Source organism: Temnothorax longispinosus, chromosome 5, assembly GCF_030848805.1.
Source record: "Temnothorax longispinosus isolate EJ_2023e chromosome 5, Tlon_JGU_v1, whole genome shotgun sequence".
NCBI classification, from domain to species: Eukaryota; Metazoa; Arthropoda; class Insecta; order Hymenoptera; family Formicidae; genus Temnothorax; species Temnothorax longispinosus.
Window position 1 is genome coordinate 7,281,020 of NC_092362.1, and position 19,644 is coordinate 7,300,663.

Genomic DNA, 19,644 nt, shown 5'->3' on the forward strand with positions numbered 1-19,644 from the left:
CTGGTGTACCAGCTGTCCAGGCAGCTGGATCGCCAGACGAAGGAGCAGTGGGTGACATCCCTAGGCGCCACGCGCGAGTATCCGCGATTCGAGCAGCTCGAGCAGTTTCTCACATCTCGAGCACGAGCACTCGAGAGGATAGAGTCCACGGCCAGCTCGGGAAGCACGGTCGCCTCAACATCCAGGCGTTTTTCGACAGCTTCAACATGCGGCAGCTCAACCGGCCCGCACGGCAACATCTGACAGCTCCATGGTTTACCCGTGTGATTGTTGCAACGGCACTCATTTCATTGTGACGTGCACAAGGTTCAGGGATCTCTCACGATCGACAAAAATTAGTCATCCCACGGAGGCTCTGTTTCAACTGCCTCGGCCGCCACAACGTCCGCTCAGACAAGAGCTCACGGGGGTACGAGAAGTGCACCAACAGACACCATACAATGCTGCATGAGGCTCATCAGTCGGACTCATCAGCGAAGCCAATCACCAGCTCAGCCTCGGCATCTCGATAGGAAGATGATGCAATCGTCAAGCACTCACTTTTGGCCCGCTCATCACACTCAACATTATTAGCTACGGCCCTAGCTCAGATCGGTTCATCTGTTAATACTCAGCGCTTACGGATTCTCATCGATTTAGGTTCAGAGCTCATCTTTGTCTCAGAATCACTCGTTCGTCAGCTTAACATTCCTCATCATCATTCTGTCATTCTCATTACTGGAATTGGTGGCGGAAAATCAACGCAAAACTCGAAGAGTTGCATTACTCAAGCTCCGCTCACTTCACTCAAGATCAGACGTCATCATTTAAGCTCACATTCTGCAGACGTTAACGAACATCCTGCCATTATTCAACGCTGCACCCCAGGAATAGCCGCATCTCACCAAGTTAACCTTGGCTGATCCAGATTTCCTCACACCACGGCCAGTGGATATCATCATTGGAACTGATTCATATGGGTAGATCATCAAGCCCAACATCATCAAACGAGATCCATTGATGCCAATTGCGCAGCTCTCAATTTTCGGATGGCTCGTTCTCAGACCGGTCGACACATCATCATCGGCATCTGCTGCAGTGCATCATGCATCAATTCAGGAGAGAGAAGATGCTCTCGACGAGTTATTGTCGAAATTTTGGACACAAGAAGAAGTGCCTGCGAGTACTAATCATGATCTTACTCCTGACGAGCAGAGATGTGAAGAATATTTCAAGACCACTGGTTCGCGGGACTCAACAGGTCAATACACGGTTCGATTTCCCTTAAAATCATCGCCTGATACTCTTGGTGATTCGTATCTCACTGCGCATCGATGCTTGCAAAGTTTACTAAGAAGACTCTTCCGAGATAACAACAATCGACGTTTGTATCATCAGTTTATGACAGAATATCGAGAACTCAATCACATGAATAAGGCTTCACCCGTTTCCAGTCAGCATACACAATATTACTTGCCCCATCACGGAGTGCTCAGACCAGATAGTGCAACCACAAAATTACGTGTGGTATTTAATGGCTCGAGAGCATCTACATCCGGCCGCTCACTTAATGATCTCATGCACACGGGAGTTGCATTTAGACATCACCGATGTCCTGCTCTAGATTCGACAATTTCGGCATTTAGTTGCCACGGACATTACCAAGATGTACAGGCAAATCAACGTACATGAAGATGACTGGAATTTACAACGAATTCTCTGGATAGACGAACTGCTCAATGAAGTGTCATATTATTTAACCACGGTCACGTATGGGACCAAGGCTGCCCCGTTCTTAGCAGTACGAACACTGCTGCAACTGGTGGAGGATGACTAATTTTCCCCTTGCAGTACCGTCCATCCTTCGAGGTCGATATGTCGACGACATTTTTGGAGGCGCTGACACTGTCCAGCAGCTAATCAAAATTTCATTGCAGCTAAAGAACTTGTGCATGGCGAGCGGGTTCCCATTAGCAAGGTGGCACGCGACTCATCAAGATGTGCTCGCTGCGGTTCAAGCAGAAAAAGACCAGGGCTCACAAATTGCATTTGACGATTGCGTAATCAAAATACTCGGATTAAGATGGCTTCCTCAAGAAGATTCATTCACATTCTCAACAAGGATCTTGTCGCACACCGATCATCTCACCAAACGCCTTGTTTTGTCTGAAGTGGCTTAGATATTCGATCCACTGGGCTTTGCATCACAAGAGGTGATCAAGGCGTAAATGCTCTTGCAGGAGCTTTGGCTTCATAAGCTCCAATGGGATGAACCACTGCCATCCCAGCGCTCATCACGGTGGCTCATCATCAGAAAAGAACTCACAAGCTTGATCAAGCTCTCAATACCTCGGTGGTACAACACATGGAGTACCTCGTCAGTGGAATTTCACGGCTTTTCTGATGCTTCTCAACTGGCAAAGGCTGCAGTCGTATTTATTACCGTCCACGGCTCTAATGGCGCCACGATTTCATTGGTGTGCTCCAAAACTAAGGTGGCACCTCTCAAACGGCTCACCATCCCGAGACTTGAACTCACCGCAGCACTGCTGCTCTCAAGACTCATGCAATACGTTCAAGCCACCTTGAAATTGAACGTTACAGCATCTGTGGACGGACTCTGTTGTGACACTCACGTGGATCAAATCTCATGCATCGTGCTGGAAAGATTTTGTGAGAAACCGAGTTTCTCAGATTCAAGATCTCACTGCAAAAGCATACTGAAAATACGTACCTGGTACATCCAATCCAGCCGATTGCGCATCCCGAGGCTTGACTACTTCTCAACTCCAAAGCCACTCATTATGGTGGACGGGACCACCGTGGATACTCACACCTGAAGCATGGCCATCACAACCTGCGCTTTCGGACGAGTTGAGCACTCATGAGGCTCGTCCTGGCATTGCGCTATATGCAGCCGCATCTCAGTCGGACTACCACTGGGACCTCATATATAGGTACTCAACTCTCAATAAATTATTGAGAATAACAGCTCTTTTTTTCAGGTTCATATCGCTTCTGAGAAAGCGCCGATACAAGCCACTGGACTTGCACTCAGCTTTGCAGGAGGCCAGACTATTCTGGATCAAGGCTACTCAAGCGGCATACTTTACGCACGAGATCAAGATGCTCACGGCTAACTCGAGACTATCAACTGCTCACGCATTCAGTCGATTGACTGTGTACATAGTCGCTCAAGGGATTATCCGAGTTGGCGGCCGCCTCAACCAATCAGCACTAGCTTAAGACAACAAACATCAGGCGATTTTACCTCGCCACTCACAGTTCTCAACCTTAATTATCGCCTACGCCCATTTGCGTACCCTGCATGGAGGAACACAGCTGACATTGGCTCATGTCAGGCAACAATACTGGATCATCGGCGGACGGGCTCCGGTGAAGTCTCATATCTTACGGTGTGTCGTGTGTGCTCGGCAGAGGGGGATCCGTGCTCATTAACTGATGGGTTAATTAACTACCTCTCTCTCGGGTTACGCCGTCACGTCCGTTTGTTCATACAGGAGTCGACTATGCCGGACCGCTCACCATCAAGACATGGAAGGGACGAGGTGCGAAAACATACAAGGGATGGATCTGTGCTGCTTCTCCACCTCCGCAATTCACCTCGAAGTAGTCAGTGACTACTCATCAGAAGGATTCATAGCAGCCTTCCGAAGATTTTCAGCGAGAAGGGGAATTGCTCAGACCATGTATGTTCGGACTGCGGGACAACTTTCATTGGAGCAGACGCCGCGCTCAAGAAAATGTTCGTCCAAGGCTCTCAAGAACATCAACGGATTGCTCAAGTTTTGCAACTTGATGGCACCAGAAGGGAGTTCAACCCACCAGGCGCTCCACACATGAGGGGCAAGTGGGAGGCGGTGGTAAAATCCGTGAAGTTTCATCTGAGACGGACTATCGGAGAGACTCTACTCACGACGGAAGAACTCACAACGTTGCTCACGCAAATCGAGGCCATTCTCAACTCGCGCCCATTAGAACCGTTGAGTGACGACCCTGAAGACGTTTCAGCGCTCACATCAGGTCATTTTCTCATTGGAGGTCCACTCACTACCATCCCCGAGCCATCTCTGATTGACCTAGCAACCTCACGACTATCTCGGTGGCAATTCATCCAGCAGCGTGTTCAACATTTTTGGGCACAATGGTCGGCTCATTATCTACAACGCCAGCAGGCGAGATCCAAGTGGCATCATCCTAACAACAACATTGAGGTGGGCTCCATCGTGCTGCTCACCGACGAACGCTCTCCACCGTGCAAATGGCCACTCGACAGAGTAACAGCTTTGCACCCCGGCAAGGATGGACTCACCAGGGTGGTTACCCTCAAGACGGCCACCACGATACTCACCCGGCCAATTGCCAAGCTTGCCATATTACCCATTCCATCAGGATAAGGATCAAGAGTAAGGGATCATCAACAAGGTTGCTGATGGCGGGCGGAATGTTCGAGATTCCGTTATCACGCTGCGCCATCCTATTAGATGGCAGCATCGATCGGGTATCGACAGGCCGGATCGACGCGGCAGCTTGCGCAAGCACGGGCGCGCTCATCGCCAACTTCTTCCTCGCGACATATAGAGTCGTGTGTGTGACAAATGGTCGCGCAGTGACCAGACGTACGACGTGTGCTCTGTGCATTTTTCCATTGTGACTACGATTTGAAGTGCCCACCGCAGTGATTGAAGCTGCCGAGACACTTTGATCAAGTGTAAAGAGACCGCTCATCCAGCTCTGGTACATCGACACGACGAAGCAGGCTCACACGTGCGCGAGTGCCGACTGCCACGTGTCTCACCAGCTCACGGGCTAATCACCACGAGGAAGACAATTAATATAATTGTCTCTCACATTCACGGACAATCAAAAGACTTCTCATTTATACACCGCTCATCGTTTCTCAGGTCAGATTGTACATTTTTAACGCATTAAAGACGGCTCAGACTGTGCTCTGAGTTACACAAAAAATAAGGAAATAATTTGTTAACACCTTCCACGCGCGTCCTTCTCATCCCGCTTTCATCGCCGGGAAAAATCACCGATTTCGCGAACACAGCTCAAACAAATATTCCTATGGAATAGATGGCGACAGAACGAGAGAGAGAGAGAGAGAGAGAGAGAGAGAGAGAGAGAGAGAGAGAGAGAGAGAGAGAGAGAGAGAGAGTGAGAAAGTGGTCCATCATTGGTCCAACATTATTTACTTTATCAGCATGTGACTAGTGGACATTTATTACAGAACTTTTCAGAATACATTCGATCAAAATTGTTTATAGTATTTTCTTTAAATTTCCATCGTTATTTCTAAAAAAAAAAAACGGAATAATTCCGATCAAAATTTATTCCGAAAAGTTCCATAATATATAGCGACGATTAAAAACAAGAATTTCGAGACCGTGTATGTGAAACACGGTAATCGACTTTCAATCTTATACAAACCTCCACCGGAACCTTCAGCAGTGATAGTTGAGCATTTTCTTTGCCGTCATGCGAGCAGCTTGCATTCTCGTTATCCATTTTTCTCGAACTGCAAATCTAAGTATTGTCATTCGATCTGCTTGATCGAGACTGACGTGGTGGTTCAACAAACGCGATTGAGGATGATGGTGTAGAGACCCTAAGATAAGATACTAGCCAAAGGCAGTTTTGTCAAAATCGTGCGACAGATATATATTCATATCGCTTTCTCTTTCTCTCTTATATCTCTTTCTCTTTCTGTTTTCTTGCTTTTGACAAAACTGGCGGACCAATCAAAACTAACTGTCTTATAGCTAGTTATTATAGGGTCTCTTATTATAGGGTCTCTAGGGTACAGTGGTGTAAATACGGAAAACCGTGAGTCATGTATCCACGTGCATCCGGAGCATCGCAGCGTGAGAGACGCCACATATACAGGGTGTCATACGGGCGAAAAAAGTGTACGTGTCTCGATCAATATGTATGCTACACTTTCATGTAGAGAAAAATGATTAAATTTGCTTGTTCATTTAATAAACTTGATTAACGGAGTCTATTGATGCCATTTACGACGTAAGGAATTCCGACGATAAGAACGTAATGCGATACGTCATGTGACGTCTTGAAGAGTTCGAATTCCATCCCGCGTTCACAAAATCTACGATGATTTTCGACGGACAAAGAAGAAATGGAGAAAGGTTACATGTTACTCGAATAAACGACTTATACTTTGGATATAAATCTTACAAACAGGCGTCTGGTATTCGAAAAATTTCTAAACGTCGCCGCTTCTCGAGTTTGCACGTGAACAGTTTTACTCAGCATGATGTTAAAATATAAAACGCTTTATCAGAAAAATTTGCAAAACGACAAACGATAAATTGATATGATATACGATGATATATGATGATAAAATTGTTTGATTTAAATAAGCCACACAATGGAATTGAGTGTAAATTAATAACTTTCATTAGAACAGAAAATATATTTCACACCTCAACGTCATACAATTATCGAGAGAGACAAAAGAGAGAGTATGGGTAGGTGCAGTGTAGGAACAGAACCGTTATGACCGGCGCGTACACACATACTACTTTTGTCAAGCGCATTCTGAATAAAATTACCAAAAAAATATGCAAAGCATGATATTGAATAAAAATACAAAATAAAATATTCTAACAAAAATGTATAAAATATATTTAAATACTTATGGCACTAAAATATAGTATAAGAAAATATATTTTCTCTTATTCTCTTCTCAACATAAAAGATCCTATCATGAAAACGCGGTAATTATAAGCTGGTTATAATTATAACTTTGATTATCGCTCAGCTTATAAGCGATATATGTTAGTGAAGCTTTTACTCAAATTACGAATTTTCGACAATAGGATATTATGTATTTCTAATTTCGCGGAACGTACATTACATTGTACATTAAAGAGACGCGTCCAGACAGTATCTTTGTGAAACGTACTTTACATACATTACATATCGAAGAAATACAGCTGTAGAATAGCTATTTCATTATCGCGTAAAATAAAAATAAATATGAAGGATTCGCGCTGTATCAGCGATATATATTATAGAAATTATCAAGAGACACGGTAGTGTCTCGCGCCAAGTACACGCGGAGCGAGACCGACCGTGACTCTTTTACGCGACGCGACGGGTTGCGAGTACCCGAGATGTTGAGATCTCGATAACGAGTGAACGGATCAAGTTCTAAGTAGGCTTGATCGATAGCTTGGGGTCCAATTAGGGGGGGGTTTCTCTCATAATATTCCGCTACGTGCCCTACGAGCGGAGATATTGCGACGCAAAGTCCAAATGTGAAAATTTTTTATTAAGATACGTCGTCGTCGTCGTCTACGTCGACCGCTCTCATCTCAATATTATTATGATTATCAGAGAAACGTCATTTTCACTTTTTCGACGCTGGCGGCGCAGGTATCGCCAGTTTCGATATCGCGCGCGTATTTCGAAGGTCGATAGACTTATCGGTCAGGAGGAAGATTTCTATTTAGGTAAATTAGGTAATATATAATATATATTGAGTCAACGGAAAAGAAGGTTCTCTACGCTTGGCAGAAAGTGCCGCTAGGGAATTTTTAAGTCGATTCTTATGAATCAAGCTTGAATTCGATGTCTAGGTATCCCAGGTTGCCGATGACGAGGTCCAGATAGTGCGCTTCATAGTTTTCGGTGTCCAGGTGTAATAATACGTTGAATTCGATGTCTACGTGTCCCAGGTTGCCGATGACGAGGTCCACATAGTGCGCTCCGTAGTTTTCGGTGTCCAGGTGTAATCGTACGTTGAATTCGATGTCTACGTGTCCCAGGTTGCCGATGACGAGGTCCACATAGTGCGCTCCGTAGTTTTCGGTGTCTACGTGTATTAATACCTTGAATTGATGTCCACGTGTCCCAGGTTGCCGATGACGGGATCCAGATAGTGCGCTTCATAGTTTTCGGTGTCCATGTGTAATCGTACGTTGAATTTGATGTCTAGGTGTCCCAGGTTGCCGATGACGAGGTCCACATAGTGCGCTCCGTAGTTTTCGGTGTCTACGTGTATTAATATCTTGAATTCGATGTCCACGTGTCCCAGGTTGCCGATGACGGGATCCAGATAGTGCGCTTCATAGTTTTCGGTGTCCAGGTGTAATCGTACGTTGAATTCGATGTCTAGGTGTCCCAGGTTGTCGATGACAAGGTCCACATAGTGCGCTCCGTAGTTTTCGGTGTCCAGGTGTAATAATACGTTGAATGCAATGTCTAGGTGTCCCAGGTTGCCGAAGACAATGTCTAGATAGAGAGCTCCGTAGTTTTCGGTGTCCAGGTGTAATCGTACGTTGAATTCGATGTCTAGGTGTCCCAGGTTGCCGATGACGAGGTCCACATAGTGCGCTCCGTAGTTGTCGGTGTCTACGTGTATTAATATCTTGAAATTGATGTCTAGGTGTCTCAGGTTGCTGATGACGAAGTCCAGATAGCGCACTCCGTAGTTTTCGGTGTCTAGATGTAATAATACCTCGAATTCGATGTCTACGTGTCCCAGGTTGCCGATGACAAGGTCCACATAGTGCGCTTTGTAGTTTTTGGTGTCTAGGTGATCATTTACCTGTAAAATTTTTGCTCACAAAAGTCGACATTTGCATCTTACAATTAGATATGAAATAACAAGTCAAATTAACATAGTTTTGCGAAATTTCGGATTTCAGATTATCATCCGTTATAAAAATCAGAATTTAAAACGTCATATTTTATGTTGTTCTCGATGAAACATTTTTGCGAATTTTGTATTATATTAAATATTTATATTAAACAAATTCTCTTAAATTACGTTTGAAAATTTGCTCGTGATTTTTTGAAACTTTTAAAGTCTATCTCGTTGTTGAAAGTAAAACGGGAATTAAATTGAAAATAAAATAGAATAAATGATAAAAATGTAAAAAAAAACGTATTCTAAAGAAAAGAGGACCGCTGATCTCAATCCGCGGGGGTAGTGGTGGGCCTCTATTTCTGTCGGATGTAATCCGATAAAACAGGTCACGTGTATCAGAGAATATTTAAAGATTTTAAATTTTAATTTATATATATCTATGTATATAAAGGCTTTAAGGATCGAGTTAAATAGTGAGTATAATATTAAAGCTAACTAGTAGCGCGCGTCTCTGATTGTGATATCTAGTATGGACATATTTCATATGTATATAACTTTATACATTTATTACTTATTGCAAATGGTATACAATATTATAAGAAAGTTACATTACAAAATTGGAAATATAATGTACAATATGCAATAATCAATAAAATTATATATAATATTTTTTTTACATAAAATTATTTAATCAATTAATTTAATCAATTTTTTTAAATACAAAAATGTTTAATTAGGTTTACTTCTTTTTCCCAATCAATTGTTAAGTATTAAAGTTTTTTTTTACAATAATTATTATTTTTATTTTTAATTAGTTAAATAAATAGTAAATATTTTTCTCCAATGTGTCCGGCTACTGGGACGTGTCCGGCCACTGGGACGTTTACCTTATTGGGATAAGAAGATTCTATTCCTGCAGAGCTCGAGGCAGAAAGTTCCCGTCTTGAGAAGATGTCGTGACAAGCGAGCTGGTACGCACGGTTATAGTGGACATTTCCGCTGTTAAAAGGAAAAATATATTAGTCAATCGTTAAAACAGAAAGAGAAAGAAGAGAGTTTACCTCAAGGTCTGCAGCAGTCAGAGAAGTACAAAAATTAATTATTCAAATCTTGTTCTTTTTTATGTAGAGGGTTGGCAAATGTCATCTTCCGCCAGGCAAAAATCGAGTTGTTACAATCGAGTTGTTTGTTCCGAGTTTGTTCCGTTTGTTCGAGTTGTTTGTTCCGTGTTATATAAAATACACATTTTATATAACAAAATGTAGGGCATCTCGAACATCAAAGATAATAGGTAGGAACAAAGGTACGTGATTATAATGTATCCCAATGTCATAGTAATCTAGAACCAAAAGTTAAAAAAAATTAATGCATTTTTTACAATATTCCTCTGTTAATGCTAAAATTTCAAATATTTGTATACTTACACGGGGCAGAAATTCAAAATGAATCGACGTTTCACTAAATAGTTGAATTGCTTGTATGATGACTGGATTTATAAGATAAGCGCAGTATGTGAGCCTGCTAAGAGGAATCCAGCCCTTGAACGAGAATAATTGATTGCCGATGCCTATAACAAAGCAAGTTAAAACATATCACTAATATATTAAAAATATACCGATTTTTTTATAAGATGTATTTATGATTAATGAATAAACGAACCTCCGTGTTTACTGGAGCATGCTATTACAACACATGCAATACATATGGCCCAAAGTGTTCTGTTCAGTGCTACATAAACAGAAGTAGCTAGAACGGATATGTAACGGTTGTAGGACAACAGTAATACGAATCCTCCGCAAATAATAGTTAGGCACCAACACAAAATTATATGTTTCTGAAATGTATGTCAAATTAATATAATACATTTTCATTTATGCGATACTATATAATTAATTCATATGAAACTAGTTAGTTTCTATAGAATAAAAGTTTATATATTCCCTAAGTATTTTAATGACTATTTATTTTCAATATGTTATAAAAACAAAAACATATACTTTACCTTTTTTAAAACAAAATTATTCTTTAATTTTGCCAAAATGTGACCCGTGATTATTCCAATAATAAATGGATTCATTCTCATCCATGGTTTGATATAGAAGATATCTGCAAGATTCTCCTGTTCATCAAATCTGTAACAATAAGAATCCTCTTAACTTCCTCTTAACTTGATTTCTCAATAAGTAAAACACTTTAGTAACTTACGTTTCGACATATTCGTACTTGACGTATGAAAGATAACCATTAAGAATAATTGAGCCTATTAAAAGTAGACTCAATATAGCGGCATAGAAGTATCTGAAATTTATAATATATTTATTCAAGTATACTCGAAGAAGACATTAATTATAATAGTTGGTTAATTAACATACCTAGTTGAGAAAATTAATAAAGCCATAGCGATGACATAGAATTGCATATCATTGGATAGATACCAACTCCAACTCATGCACTGTAATGCAATAAAAATTTTATAAAACTTTTATGCGTCTCCAAGTATAATTTCAAATTGATCGTAATCAAACGTGTTCGTACCATTGCATCCCATCCAAAGAAATTATGTATGTACAAAAGATTTCTCCACCAATATTTCGCACAAGTTTCGTGCGACCTTTCGTACATGTAAATTTTGATGTTTTTTCGGCCCAAATCGACCTTAACAGCTCTATTAGTAACACCGTCATGTAAGCCGGTGTCAGCCTTAAAATGAAAAATTTTATTACAGACGCGTATAAAAAAAAGAGAGTTAGTATTTAGCTTACATTGAAATCAATATTCAAATTTCTTTGTAATAATGTAATAAAAACTTACCGAAAAAATCTTTTTAATACGTGATCTTTTAGTTCGATGAATTTTTCTTTGCGACCAATCGGGTTTGGTAATACTTCGTCCCTTTTAGCTCGCAAATACATATAATTTATTAACATTAAGCATCCGCTTGAATGAAAAATATATCAACTGCTAGTAATCCCATGTCACCTATGATTTTATTATTCTCAGTGAACCTCCACAGCCGTACTTTATTATCTGTCAATACAAATAAGCAATTTTTGTTATGCGTAAAGAGTAAAAAAACAAAAGAGCCAAAAATGTCTATTCTAGAGATTTATTATAAATTACTTACCGAGAGAATTAAATGTATAATATACACCATGGAAGAAGATTATCGAACACATGCCTAGAACTTTTAAGCAGTGAAAAACGGGTATTGTGCCGGCGTCCAACTTTGTGCTAAATATTTTTCTTGTATTTGTGTAAGCGGAAAAACATATTAATATTTCTCCAATTTTATTTTTCCGATATGCTGCAGATACGTTTACCACGTTACGTTTTTGATATATAAATATATCATATATTGTTCCGATTAATGTTATGAGAAAAGAAATCCTATTAAGCCAGCACTGCAAATAGAATATTTGTCTGTTGAAGCTTTATATTCTTTCGGAGAATTAAGATTAAAATTACTTATAATATTATTAATCTTTTCTGTCATATAATACGTACCAGATGTAATACACCCTATGAGGTAGCTTTTTGTTATCGTCATTTAGATCTTTAACCTCGATGAGCTGAAAGTCCGCGGGGTAGAGATCATTGAAGATAACTCTGTCACGACATATTTCCTCCAAAATTAAGCTTAGATTATTTGTAGTGCATGATTTTGGTAAACAGAGTCCGAGCGTAATCACATCCTAAGATAAAATTTTATGTATATATTTAAATATCAAACACATTCTTTTTATCACATAAAAATTTTACAAACTTACCTCGTCAAACATATTTACGTGATATTGAATCGTACTGTTGTGTCTCAAATAAGCTACAAAATAATTTATTTGGAAAGGTGGAAATTCCTTTCGCGGATCGCGATAATGCGTGTTATTTAGTATTTTGTGCTGTGAGATCTGTAGAGGAGCCTTATTCATCGTATCGAGACACTGACTACGACTGCCCAGCCAATAATTATTTCCGTAAAGGAAACCCGGTTTAAAGCCACCACTGGAATCTAATACTAAAAATAAAAATTACAATGTTACTACGTATGCAAAAGCAATAAATGACTAATTTTTACTTATAATTAATTAATCACGCATTGTTGCTTTCTCATTACAGGAAGCTATTTTCGTAAACAAATTTTTTCTTAGTTTTCTGTACCAATGTGTTCAGAATGTTCTAAAATTACATTTTTACAAAATGTGTGTGTTTAGATATCGGACTCAATTTTTTTTTAATGCTGAGTATTATTATTATAAATAAAAGTTGGTATTTAATTATAATAAGAATCGATGAAGGGGTTTATTTTTTATAAAATTTTGAAATTTTTGAAAAATGTCTGGTAGCTATTAGCTATAACTTGCGCAAATTTTGAGATATCGCGCTAATTCTATTATATTCTTCATTCTTTTCTACCTCTATTTCATATATAGTACTTTAAGATTTGATTAGATTTAGCTTTATACGCGATCAAAGGTCCATATGCGAAGTTCATATTGGACCATGTAGCCTGAACTCCCAAAGTCAACATCGATTTGACATTGCGTCGATTGTGAAACCCCACTTGGGCTACTAAGCTAACCAACTAACTAGTTGGTGTATTGAAAATACCAATACGTAAATATGGTTTTAGCCGTCGCTTGTTATTTATTAAAAAGTTATTAACAAATGTAATTAAGAAATATAACAGTTTGTGACAATACTAAGAGAAGTAATTTGCTGATATGTGTACTTATTTGAAATGCATCAATGCAGTTTTGCTAAATATCATTTGCCTAACAGCGGCTCAGTTAAATAGCATTTGCCTAGGAAAGTAGCATTTGAACACAAAAATAGATGGGCAAAAGCCATTTGACTAAGCAGATAGCATTTGTCTAGTCAAAAGCTATTTTCCTAAAATAACTTATTGTTAGCTACGACATATATATATGTATATAGCATATATATACAGGGTGTCCGAAAAATCGCCTACTCCACTTCGGGAGGTGATTCGGGACCCAAAAACAAGCAAAAAAGTTCATACAAACATAGGTCTGGAAATGAGCCGTTTCCGAGTTATAGCCACTTTTATGTTCAAAAATCGTAATTTAGAATCCGCTTGACATCCCTCTTTCTTAATTATTTCTTAAATTAAAAATTTTTATTTTTAAATATCAGCTAATTCATTAAAACTTAAACGATCCATTGATGAATACGGAAAGATTAGATACAATCTAAAAGTAAGGTGTTGTTAAATAATAATTTGAAACTTATTGAAAAGCCTTAGATTTACTTACTGATTTTGAATAGTCGTGAAAACAACTGATTTCAAGTAGCCGTGAAAACAACTGATTTCTTTTAAAAATAATGTAATCGTATTTACAAATATTGAAAAATTAAAAAAAAATAAAAAAATTAAAATTAAAAAAATTAAAAATATTTAAAAATAAAATTTTTTAATTTAAGAAATAATTAAGAAAGAGGGATGCCAAGCGGATTCTAATTTACGATTTTTGAACATAAAAGTGGCTATAACTCGGAAACGGCTCATTTCCGGACCTATGTTTGTATGAACTTTTTTGCTTGTTTTTGGGTCCCGAATCACCTCCCGAAGTGAAGTAGGCAATTTTTCGGCACCTTGTATATATATAGAAAGCAATTAAAAAAACAACTACTCATCTTTAGCTTGTATTGCATATTTTAATTGATCAATTTTACAATTCTTGAATTCTATTTAAATTAAATATATTGACTAATATCTTTTAATCTTTTAATTTTAAATTAATAATAGTATTTACGAAAATATTAGTGTAATAAATTAAGAGATTGCATTTGTGTTTATCATATTGTATGTTTGGAATGTACGATGTATCATTTAAACCGAATATATGTTCTGTATATGTATATACATATATGTATATATGTATATACATATATAGAACATATATCCCAGTAAGCAAGAAACACCAAGAAACATTTTAACTACATTACAGCAACGTTTTAACATTAATGCAATGTAGTTGAAATGTTTCTTGACGTTTCTTGCTTACTGGGATAGAACATATATAGAACATACGATGATGTATATACATATGTATATACATATATAGAACATATATTTGGTTTAAATGATACATCGTACATTCCAAACATACAATATGATAAACACAAATGCAATCTCTTAATTTATTACACTAATATTTTCGTAAATACTATTATTAATTTAAGATTAAAAGATTAAAAGATATTAGTCAATATATTTAATTTAAATAGAATTCAAGAATTGTAAAATTGATCAATTAAAATATGCAATACAAGCTAAAGATGAGTAGTTGTTTTTTTAATTGCTTTCTAGATTTTAAATTAGAGTAAATGGAGTTAATAGCGATTCAGTTATAATTTTACGTACCTTTCAAGCTCCATAGTATTCGTTGATCGACTGCGTCTCGGAAATCTTTCAACTTCTTTCCACATGTTGAGTTGAGAATATCTGCCTTGGAAGCAATGGCATAAGCAGGATATGTACGAGTTAAATAGTGCTCGTATGTACGTGCTTCCTGAGTATGTACAGAGACATACGCAGCTAAGGTCGTACAGATGCACAGAATATACGTAAGTTGCATTTTTGCTTATGCACTTTTGCTTCCTTATAGAGGATTTCTCGTTACCGTGGTAAATATCTGCACACTGAAAAAAAAGATGTTGTATCAACAGCATCAGTGTAATTGAAATAAAATTGGTTGATGCAACTTCAATATTAATGAACGAAATGCATCAGATAGTTGATTCATAATCCATGGTTTATACTTTGAACTTTAAACTTTAATATCGTCTAAATGGTTATATTTATGAAAACATAAGAGACCTTTTTTGTAGATCGTTAAATTTTCTACAAATATATGTATTTCTTATTTTATAATTGTTGATAGTCGATATGATACAACATTCATAAGAAGCAAAAACAAGTTTTATAAAATTTATCAAACTTTAACTTTGAATATCTTTTGAACGGTTGAATTTATGAAAAAAATGATAAGAGATCTTTTTTGTAGAGCGGTAAATTTACTACAGAAAATCTATGTGGCACAATGCTGTATTACTGTTTGTTAGATAGTTATAAAATTTTTTCTATCTTACTAAATAAAAAATAAAAAATTGCGATGAGCGACCTGTTAATATTAATATTAAGGGCTAAAATTTTAACAGGTATCTTATTTTACCTTCCTGCAAGTATATATGCTATTCGTGAAATGAAAAAAAAGTTGCTCCAAAATGACACACCCTAAAATATATATATATATATATATATATATATATATATATATATATATTTCTGTCAGGCGCTGCACAGTGGGCGAAATCCGGAAAAAATGGACAATAATCGGTAACTTAATTAATTCTGCAGTAAATTTTTTGAAAATTGGTATTCCTAGGTTGTTTTGGGCGTAGATTTCAAATTTTAAGTCAAAATGATCAAATTCAAAATGGTTGATTCAATATGGCGGACCGAAAAATCAAAACTGGATGGATTTTTTTGAAAATTGATATACATGAGTTATATTAGGGATGCTGATTTCGAATTTGTATTCAAAATGGTGGAATTCAAAATGGCTGATCCAATCTGGCGAAAATGTAGACAAAAATCGATAACTCATTGAATACTGAATAAAATCATTTTAAAATTGGTAATCCATGTGTTTTTGGGATCGCTGATTTCGAATATTAAATTAAAATGAACTATGGTGAATCTAGTATGGAAGACATTTCATATATATATTAATGATAGTCTCTGGATTGATATTGAATATTATCTTCAAATTAAAGTGACTGGATGTTATTTTAATTTTGCTTTCCATAAACTGCATGTACTTTCTTACAAAGTTTGTTCGTGTTCGATTCGCATTTGACCAATATTTTGCATATTTGGAAATAAAACTATTAGTTACATGCTTTTTAATTTGAAAAAGTTGCGTTTTATTGTACTCCTTATCTTTTTTTATGTACTCCATTATTGTTTCCAGATGTGACTTTCTTTTATTATTACTATTCCAAATACACTCACATAAAATTTTATTTTTAAGTACAATATCTGCCATCTTTTTAACTTTATAAGCAACCTGAATCAGCAAGCAGCATAAATCAAGAATTCTTAAAGATAAAAAAAATATATAAAGAGAATGAGAGATACAAAGAGAATGATTTTAAAAAGAAAATGATTTTATGAAGTAAATTGATATTAAAATTAAGTCAATATTATAAAAGTACGAAGTAGTAATATTACGTAATAGTACGAAACTATAGAAGTATGAAGTAGTAATATTATGAAACAGTAGATATTATAAGAAAGTAATATGCAAAGTTGTACGGTACATAAACACACAAAATACGTATAAAACGTAAATCAAGCCTGTCAAATCGATTATACTTATAACAAGTATAGACAATTTTAATTGCGAGTTTTAAGGTTCCCCTTTATTCCACCTAGTGGACAAAATGTAAAGTTCGAAATAAGCACACAGATGACGTTGAATACTGTGGAGGACAGTCCAACATATAGTTTGCTAAAGCATTACAGATTCCTTTTAGCATTAAATATATTATTTGTTAATAACAATTTGTTATTAACTTTAAAATGTTATAAACATGCATCAATGAACTTAATTCAAGACATTTTTTACAACAGATTCACATAAATAGCCTTTCTCGATTATCACTCTGGTATTCCTCCTTAACCATCTACATGAAAATACCTACATTATTATATGATTAATATCTTTCCAACGGGCAAAAACGGGCAAACGGGGTTTGTTTCTCAATTTAAAGGACACTTTAAGGAAAAGATTCATCCTAGTCTCGTTCGGGCACAATCGGTCAAACTTATTAAATCGCGCATCCGAAATTTACTTTCTTTATGCAAAATCGAGCTAATACATTAGTCAATCATTTAACTTGTAAATAATTAATAAACATATTTCAAAAAAATATTTGAAATTTTTTTATCGATACAGTGTATAAAGAGCTGTATAAGTAAATTTTTTGAAAATTTTGCACACAACTCTAGCTCTGTACGAGAGGTTTGAACAGACACAAAAATATTACGAAACTAAATGGATGAGCGTTAAAGGCAATATTTAAATATAATATCAACTTATATTTAATAACATTTGACATATTTTATATGTTTTTCATAAACCTCAGGATATTCTTAAAGCCGTAAAATAATTTATTTCGTCCATTTACACAAATGTTAAAAATCGATTTTTGCCGAATTTCGCCCACTGTGCGCTGGTGCTGACCGCAGGTCTCGCTGAGTTGCTAGTGAGGGTGATTCGTGGCACTTAGCGCGCACAGAATTTACTCGCGATTCTTTAGGTTGGCGAACAACAGAAAATTGTTTTTAATATAATAGTAAACGAAAACTGGGATGAGTATACGGACTCAAAAGTGAACTGTCTCGTGCCGGATTGGAAGTGTGTCCAAGTGCGTAAAGTCGCGATATTTATACAGAATTAAGGAGGCGGGATTATTTTTTAATATGATTTGATTGGTGGAGTTCTCTTCCGATCGTGACGTAACTATTTTTTGCGTAAGTGCAAATTCCTTCCCGTGTACCATTCTCTTGCATTATGCATACGTTTTATACATAAATTCTCCCACATTTAATACAGCAATGGATGTTGATTATCTGCTAAAGACATAAAAACGTTTAGTAAAGTCTTACTTATATTCATTTACATTGAATGGTATATGTCCGTTGTATAACGGAAAAATATCTGCGTTTTATTCGTGATTATCTATTTAATTATGAGAGTAATTAGTTATTATAGGAACGATTTACGTAAACTTTGATAAAACACTTTATAAATTCATAAATTATAATGTTATTAACGAACGAATATAGTACTTTGATATCTGTTTTCTCTAATTTTCCCTTCTATATCTTACAGGTAAATTGCGTACCATGGTCACTCAAAATTGATTGTGGTTTTCTGATATTTGGAATGTATTCATTTATAACTTTACTAACACATGTATATGCCGTTGCTTTCTTTATTGGATACAGTGCTACATATTTCGTAAATACGTCTATCATCACAAATAAGTATTGAACACCTCCTCTGGAAGAGGCTCATATAGATCTACTGTTACTAATTCTCATGGTGACGATGGAATGATTGCTTGATATTTAAAGCTAAATGTTCTTACTCCGCTTACTCGATCGTACTTATTACAATAATCTGACTTTTTTTCAAATTTATTTTACATGAACCTTTTGTTTAAATAAATAATGTAGAGAAAATATTTATGTGACATTTATTTAATATCTATTTTGCATTAATTATTTAAAATAATAATTTGTAAAAAAAATTACTTGATAGTTATTTAACATCACTTAAATATTCATTAATTTGTGGAGAGCACAAAGCTTATAGTCCAGGAGCTAGCGGAATTTTAGGTGACTGATTTTCTTACGCCTGAAATTTTTTCCACACGAGTTATTATGGTCATGTCTGCCAAATGTAGACAGGTGGCAGAGTCTGTCCGCGGGACAGACATTAGAGCGAACAGAATTTTTGTAACTTGTATTAATTTCCAAAGACATTGACTGATTTCATTACAGCTGATTTTTTTACAGTTGATTATTTAAACCATTTCAACAAGAAAAAATGAGTTGTCCGACAAAAAAGTTGGAACATGACCCGTGTCTGCCAATTGGAATTGGTAATTTTTTCTTTGACTCTTGACTGATTTTCTTACAGCTGAATTTTATTTTACAGTTTAATAATATATTAAGGATGAAGTATATAACCTTGTCCGACAATTTTAGTGGGACAGAACCGCTCTCTGACGTCTTTGTTATGTTAATTAATCATCAATTAATGACTGAAGTATTATTAATGTTCCATATATTATCAATTTTAAAAATTACTTAACTAGAGATAAAATATGTTACAGGCTTCAAACACGATCCAGATGATCTACCTGGATTAGCGCATCTTTGCGAGCATATGTTATTACTGCTGGGAACGAAGGATTATCCTCAACAAAAT

The 19,644-nt window shown here is 36.5% G+C and overlaps 2 protein-coding genes and 1 pseudogene across 2 annotated transcripts; 2 read left to right on the plus strand and 1 right to left on the minus strand.

Moving 5' to 3' along the window:
* Positions 1-250: 250 nt before the first annotated feature.
* Positions 251-1,816, plus strand: LOC139812858 (uncharacterized). The gene is made up of 3 exons (XM_071777963.1): positions 251-409; positions 964-1,506; positions 1,604-1,816. Exons 1-3 carry the CDS (start codon positions 251-253, stop codon positions 1,814-1,816), a joined length of 915 nt encoding a protein of 304 aa, XP_071634064.1.
* Positions 1,817-3,743: 1,927 nt separating this feature from the next.
* On the plus strand, positions 3,744-4,397 carry LOC139812859 (uncharacterized). The gene has a single exon (XM_071777964.1). It carries the CDS (start codon positions 3,744-3,746, stop codon positions 4,395-4,397), a length of 654 nt encoding a protein of 217 aa, XP_071634065.1.
* Positions 4,398-9,785: 5,388 nt separating this feature from the next.
* LOC139813613 (nose resistant to fluoxetine protein 6-like) lies at positions 9,786-15,519 on the minus strand (annotated as a pseudogene).
* Positions 15,520-19,644: the final 4,125 nt, after the last annotated feature.